This window comes from Vigna radiata, chromosome 6 (genome assembly GCF_000741045.1).
Source record: "Vigna radiata var. radiata cultivar VC1973A chromosome 6, Vradiata_ver6, whole genome shotgun sequence".
Taxonomy (NCBI): domain Eukaryota; kingdom Viridiplantae; phylum Streptophyta; class Magnoliopsida; order Fabales; family Fabaceae; genus Vigna; species Vigna radiata.
Window position 1 is genome coordinate 1 of NC_028356.1, and position 8,183 is coordinate 8,183.

At 34.7% G+C, this 8,183-nt stretch overlaps 1 protein-coding gene across 1 annotated transcript; it reads left to right on the forward strand.

The window, feature by feature from the left end:
• The first annotated feature begins 6,805 nt into the window (after window positions 1–6,805).
• LOC106764167 lies at window positions 6,806–7,661 on the forward strand. Its single transcript, XM_014648402.2, has one exon. It carries the CDS (start codon window positions 6,953–6,955, stop codon window positions 7,385–7,387), a length of 435 nt encoding a protein of 144 aa, XP_014503888.1. The 5' UTR covers window positions 6,806–6,952; the 3' UTR covers window positions 7,388–7,661.
• The last annotated feature ends 522 nt before the right edge of the window (window positions 7,662–8,183 follow it).

The window sequence follows — 8,183 nt, forward strand, 5'->3', positions numbered from 1 at the left end:
ACCCTTTATTCACCCTTTATACACCTTTTGGTACACCCTTTGTAGACCCTTTATCCACCATTTGTACACCCTTTATACACATTTTTTACACCCTTCCTACACCATTTTTACACATTTTTATTCCCCTTTTCTATACTCTTTTTACTCCTTTCTGCAGTCTTTCTACATATTTTTTTAAAAGAAGTAGAATAGTTGTACACCCTTTGTACACCTTGTATACACCCTTGTTACATACTTTCTACACCATTTATACACCCCTTTTACAACTTTAATAAACCCATTATAAATCCCTCGTACTCACTTTATACACATTTTGTACACCCATTTTACTTTTTTTTTCATCTTCTTACACCCTTACTAAACCTTTTCAACCATATTTCTACACCCTTTCTACATCACTTCCAACCCCTTTATATATCAATTGTGCACCCTTCTGCACCCTTTCTACAAATGTTTTAAAAATATGTAGAATGGGTGTACATATTTTGTACACCCTTTATCAGCCCTTTATACACCTTTTGGTATACCCTTTACAAACCCTTTAAACACCCTTCGTAGACCTTTTATCCACAATTTGTACACCCTTTATACACATTTTTTACACCCTTCCTACACCATTTTTACACGCTTTTATACCCCTTTTCTATACTCTTTTTACTCCTTTCTGCAGTCTTTCTACATATTTTTTTAAAAGAAGTAGAATAGTTGTACACTCTTTGTACACCTTTTATACAGCCTTTATACACCCTTTCTACACCCTTTATAAATCCTTTACAAACCCTTGGTACTCACTTTATACACCCTTTCTAAATGTTTCTTCATCTTGTTACACCCTTACTAAACCATTTCAACCATATTTGTCCACCCATTCTACATCACTTCCAACCCCTTTATATATCAATTGTGCACCCTTCTGCACCCTTTCTACAAATATTTTAAAAATATGTAGAATGGGTGTACATACTTTGTACACCCTTTATTCACCCTTTATACACCTTTTCGTACACCCTTTGTAGACCCTTTATCCACCATTTGTACACCCTTTATACACATTTTTTACACCCTTTATAAACCCTATACTCACTTTATACACACTNGTACACCCTTTGTAGACCCTTTATCCACCATTTGTACACCCTTTATACACATTTTTTACACCCTTTATAAACCCTATACTCACTTTATACACACTTTTTACACCCTTATATACCCCTTGTAAAACATTTATAAACCCTTTTATAAACCTTGTACTCACTTTATACACACTTTGTACATCCTTTCGACATCTATTTTCATCTTTTTGCACATTTACTAAACCCTTTCTACTCTATTTCTACACCATTTCTACATGACTTCCAACCCCTTTATATACCATTTGTGCACCCTTTTGCACCATTTTTGCAAATTTTTTAAAAAGAGGTAGAATGGCTATACACCCTTTGTTCACTCTTTATACACCCTTTGTACCCCTTTTATACACCCTTTATACACCCCTTGTACAACTTTAATAAACCCTTTATAAATCCCTCGTACTCACTTTATACACATTTTGTACACCCATTCTACATATTTTTTCATCTTCTTACACACTTACTAAACCATTTCAACCATATTTCTACGCCCTTTCTACATTACTTCCAACCCCTTTATATACCATTTGTGCACCCTTTTGCACCCTTTCTAACAATTATTTAAAAATATGTAGAATGGGTGTACACTCTTTGTACACCCTTTATTCACCCTTTATATACCTTTTGGTAAACCCTTTAAACACGCTTAAGCACCCTTTCTACACCCTTTATTCACCCTTTATACACTCATTATACACATTTTGTACAAACATCCTACACTTTTTTACACCCTTTTCTACCCCCTTTCTATACCCTTTTTACTCCTTTCTGCAGCCTTATACATATTTTTTAAAACGAGGTAGAATGGGTGTACACCCTTTGTACAACCTTTATACACCCTTTGTACACCCTTTATACAACCTTTATACACCCTTTGAACACCTTTTATACACCCTTTGTACACCCTTTATACATCTTTCTTTATCTTCTTGCACCCTCACTAAACCCTTCCAACTTTCTTTCTACACCTTTTCTACATCTTTTTCAATCCCTTTATATACCATATTTGCACCCTTCTGCACCCTTTCTACGTATTATTTAAAAAGATGTAGAATGGGTGTACACTCTTTATACACCCTTTATTAACCCTTTATACACCATTTGACCACCCTTTATACACCTTTTAAACACCCTTTGTACATCCTTTGTACACCCTTTATACACCTTTTATATACACTTTGTACACTCTTCCTACATTATTTTTACACCCCTTTTTACCCCTTTTCTATACCATTTTTACACCTTTCTGCAACCTTTCTACATATTTTTTAAAAAGAGGTACAATGGGCGTACACTCTTTGTACACCCTTTATATACCCCTTGTAAAACATTTATAAACCCTGTATAAACCTTGTATTCACTTTATACACACTTTGTACACCCTTTCTACATCTTTCTTCATCTTCTTACACCCTTACTAAACCTCTTCAACCCTATTTCTACACCCTTTCTACATCACTTCCAACCCTTTATACAGCATTTGTGCACCCTTTTGCACCCTTTCTAGAAATTTTTTAAAAATATGTAGAATGAGTGTACACTCTTTGTACACCCTTTATGCACCCTTTAAACACCCTTTGTACACAATTTATCCACCCTTTATACACCCTTTATACACATTTTGTACACCCTTCCTACAGAATTTTTACACCCCTTTCTATACCCTTTGTACACCCTTTGTACACCCTTTATACACCCCTTGTACAACTTTAATAATTCCTTTACAAATCCTTCGTACTCACTTTATACACACTTTGTACACCCATTCTACATCTTTCTTCATCTTCTTACACCCTTACTAAACCCTTTCAACCATATTTCTACACCCTTTCTACATCACTTCCAACCCCTTTATATATCATTTATGCACCCTTCTGCACACTTTCTACAAATTTTTTAAAAATATGTATTATGGGTGTACACTCTTTCTACACCCTTTATATACCTTTTGGTAAACCCTTTAGACACCCTTTAAACACCCTTTGTACACCCTTTATCCACCCTTTATACATCCATTATACACATTTTGTACAACCTTCCTACACTATTTTTACACCCCTTTCTACTCCCTTTTTATACCCTTTTTACTACTTTTTGCAGCATTTCTACATATTTTTTAAAAAGAGGTAGAATGGGTGTACACCTTTTGTACAACCTTTATACACCCTCTGTACACCCTTTANTTTGTACAACCTTTATACACCCTCTGTACACCCTTTAAACACCTTTTGTACACCCTTTATCCACCCTTTATACACCCTTTATACAAACTTTGTACAACCGTCCTACACTATTTTACACCTCTTTTTTATACCCTTTTTACATCTTTTTGCAGTCTTTCTACATATTTTTTAAAAAGAGGTGAAATGGGTGTACACCCTTTCTACATCTTTCTTTATCTTCTTACACCGTTACTACACTTAGTTTATTGATTTCACTTAGTTTATTGTACTAGAATTAATCAGGGAATTGTGCTTAATTGTTCAGTATTTTCCCGTTTTTCCTAAATATGCTTAATTTGACCGGAAATTATAATTTTAATTAATTTGAATTTTCTAAGCTAATTATTTGCAATTTTAATTGCAGGGAAAATTTTGGAAACATAATTTTGAACATAATGAGAGTTGTCACACAATTCAAGACTCTCCACAAAACAAGTGTGTTTAAGAAAGAGGGCACTATGGTCATTTTATTTCTTTGACTTATGAAAAGAGAGTGCAAACATTAATATTGGGAGGTGCATCTAGCAGAAAGTGGTGTTGTCCATGCAGGGAAGTAGCACCCACGTTGTTGCATCACGAAATAAAATGGAGGTGCATCCAGCTGATTCAACTCCACGGCCCAGCATAATTACATACCACGGTCCAGGTGGCTTGAAGAGGTGTGCTTCAATTGGTAGGGGTGACATCAAGCAAAAACAAGGTGTCACAATTTTGGATGTGCTGATGGTCTTCACGGAAGCAGATTCTCATTTTCTTGGGTGATTTTGGATAGAATTGGAGAGGGGCCCATGGAAAAAGGAGGAAGGCATATGTAGGACACGGAACCCTAGGAGAGAAAAATGTTTTTTGGAGAGCCGTCACCCACTGTTGAAGATTGGATGGAATTCATTTCTTGTAGTAGGTGAACGTGCAATGTAGGTTACAGGAGTTTTCATTTCTTTTTATTTGCTTTGGGAAAATGTTTGTTTTGATTTCTATTTGAATGTGCAATTCTTCTTTTTATTCCAGCTATCACATATTAATTTAGTTTATACTTTGAATGTTCATTGGAGATTTGAATGTTATTTACGCTGATTGTTGATGCATCTTTATTTATTTGGATTTTGATTCCAACAAGCATTGTCACATCAAGAATCCTACAGTACGTTAGTTTTTTTTTGAAGAGCAATTTTCACTTTCTTCTATTTAGAATTAGCTTTGGTGGTGGCAGATGTAACTTCTAGGAGAATTAGCAATTTTATTTTCTTGCTTTGCTTTCATAGAATTAATAGCATTTATTGTGAAGGAGGGGCCACGGCCAAATTTCACTTTTAATGTAATTGCTTTTTTTTAGTGGTCATCACGTTAGCTTTATGTTTTTTTTTTTGTTTTTTTTTTATTTTAAATTAGTTTAGATTTTAGATAAACTTTATGTCTTTTTATTTTCTTTTATTTTAAATTAGTTTGAAATGTAGGTTGAGTTGTTTTTAATTTCTTTAATTTAGTTTTGCATTTAATTTAATTTAACTGTGTTTAGATATTTGCTTAGTCTAGTATTTGGTTTAGCATTTTCACTCTTTGGACTCGATTTTAAAAAAATAACTGCAACCACACCAGAGGTCCAAATGCTACGTTTTATGTGTCAAATGAAAGATATTTGAGTCTATTTTCCTGGGAAAAAAACCTCATCTCATTTAGAGCTCTGTAGAAAAAGTTATGGATAAAACATTGAGCAAAGGTCAGAGCTGTCATGTTCCAGCGTGAATTTTCGTATTTACTGTAGCAGTTTCGTTTTTACTGTTTTAATTTCATTTTCATGCATGGTGAAATGTGTTGTTGCATTTAATTTCGTTTTAATTGAATTTAATGAAGTTTTTACATCTGCGTTTTAATTTAATTTCATTTTAATTTTTCTGCATTCACCACGCAAACCTTTCATAACCCCCCCACTTCGTGTTAGACTCGATTCTGAACCGCAAAATTGGTCCTTGAGAGACGACCTAGGAATCACTTCCTAGTTATACTGCATTTCTTATTATGCAATCAAATTTGCATGGGGTGCGACCTCCATCATACACCATTTGTACAACCTTTATACACCCTCTGTACACCCTTTAAACACCTTTTGTACACCCTTTATCCACCCTTTATACACCCTTTATACAAACTTTGTACAACCTTCCTACACTATTTTACACCCTTTTTTATACCCTTTTTACATCTTTTTGCAGTCTTTCTACATATTTTTGAAAAAGAGGTGGAATGGGTGTACACCCTTTCTACATCTTTCTTCATCTTCTTACACCCTTACTAAACCCTTTCAACCCTATTTCTACACCCTTTCTACATCACTTCTAACCCCTTTATAGACCATTTGTGCACCCTTCTCCACCCTTTTTTAAAAAGATGTAGAACGAGTGTACACTCTTTATACACCCTTTAGACACCTTTTGGTACACCATTTATACACCCCTTGTACAACATTTATAAACCCTTTGTACTCACTTTATACATAATTTGTACATGTTTTCTACATCTTTCTTCATCTTCTTACACCTTTAATAAACCCTTTCAACTCTATTTCTACACCCTTTCTACACAACTTCCAACCCCTTTATATACCATTTCTTCACCCTTCTACACCCTTTCTACAAATTTTTATAAAATATGTAGAATGGGTGTACACACTTTATTCACCATTTATACACATTTTGGTACACTCTTTATACACCCTTTAAACACCCTTTGTAGACCCTTTATCCACAATTTGTACACCCTTTATACACATTTTGTACACCCTTCCTACACNATTTTTACACCCCTTTCTATCCCCTTTCTATACTCTTTTTACACCTTTCTGTAGTCTTTCTACATTTTTTTTAAAAGAGGTAGAATAGGTGTACACCTTTTGTACACCTTTTCTACACCCTTTGTATACCCTTTATACACCCTTTACAACTAAAGGAGGTGTGTAATTTAACTGAGGAATTGAAAACTTAATAACTATTAAATTAACTTATATATTAACTAACCAAATTTAAAATATTTTTAAAAAATATATAATACATTCATTAGTAGTGAGTGCTTTTAACCAATTTAATGGAATAAGTTTGTTGAATTAAAAAACAAAGGTAGGTAATAATGTAATATAAATATTTAATGTTAGTATTAAAGAATTTAAATAATTAATTAACCATTTCTTCTAGCATATTTATATATTTAAAATATGTGTTTGTGTTAAATAATTTTATTTATATATAGACATAAGTATGAAATTTATCCTAAAAAGAGTATGAAATATATAATATATTTAAAAAATATCATTTAAGGTAAATAAAATGTAGATAATAACAAGATGAAAGATTTTTACCGCCGTGATCCGATCTGGATCCAGTGAGTGAGTATTGACTTGAAAATAAAAACACCACATAAGAAGAGACAACTGGAAAGCGAAGAAAGAAAGAAGAGAAGAAGTAAAATAGCAACACATGACCCAATGCTCACGACCCCACCAAAGGAATAAAACAGGCTGTGGTAGAGCTGTGTGTGGTGCGAAGGTTCCATTTTACCTCTCTACCTTCTTATTGTGCTTTCCTTCCTAACCGAAAAGTGCTTCAAAGCATGGGTGTGGGTGAGAACCGGAGTTTCTTCGGCACCGGAAAGCCATCGCTTCCGGTGTCGCGTTCCGACTCTAACTCTAACCTAAACGAAGGAGGCCTTCGCCGGCGTCTTTCCTCTCTGTCTCTCAAGATCCAAGGCTCCACGGCCGGCGGCGGAGGCGCATCGTATTGGTCGTTTCCCAGATCCAAGTCTCTCTCATCGATGAGTGACTATGCCGGCACCTCTATCAGGAAATGGTGGGACCGGAGCTGGGCTTGGATCCTCTCGAGGAAGCCAATCTTTGTGGCGGATCTCGAAATGAACCACCAGGAAACGAAGCTCCTCGGCTCCCACAACAGAGGCACTTTGAGACATGTTATCTATAAGATGCGCTCTGAGATCCGAAGATTCATCCCTTCTTCTGATCACGCCACACTTCCTCAAACCTCCTCTTGAATTCCAGCTCGTAATGCTTCATGTGCACCTACGTCTTTCAAATTGCAGATCTATTGCTATCTATTCCTTTGTTCTTTCTTGTGTACAATTTTAGTGTTCATGTTTCTTCAATATTGTTTCTCCCAATGGACCATCTCACACTAAGCCTGTACTGTACGCAAATTACGTGCATGTATAATTGCTATATATCCATTCTACAATATGTTGTGGCTTGGCTTCCTATGCTATATATAAATGGAGTATTTTATTTTTAGCTGCAATTGCAGTTTGCTCACTGCAACCTCTTGAATTGTAAAACTCGTTTTAGTGAGAATTCCAAAGAATGCATAATGATTGGTGAATCTCTTGTTTTACATGTCCTGAGATGGAAGTTTCTTCTCCCAAGTTGCTGATTCCTTTCATTTTTCTGCCATTTGTATCTAATTCCTCAGTCGGTGTGATGCGGTTGCCGTTTCATGTGGCGGTTATGACTCAACGACACATGGTTCCACCACCACAACACCAACCAACAAAAACCACATATATTCATACGTTTTTGTGTCGGTGCACTATTTATTTTCTCTTTTTTCACTCTTTGCTAAATAATTTTTTTTTTCTCTTTTCACTTTTGTAAAAAGAAAAAATATAGTAAGTCTTCAATAATATTATTAGCATGCTTCCGAGTTGTAGTAAATGGTGTAAAGAAAATAATAAGGAAAAGAAATAGAATATGTAACTGAATTATTATATTGTTTTTTTATATAATAAGACTAACAACACATAGAGACATAAAAACACGTGGTATGGTAGAAAATGA

Coding starts and splice junctions, on each gene's coding strand:
- LOC106764167 (XM_014648402.2), top strand. CDS start 6,953: ATGGGTGTGGGTGAGAACCGGAGTTTCTTCGGCACCGGAAAGCCATCG.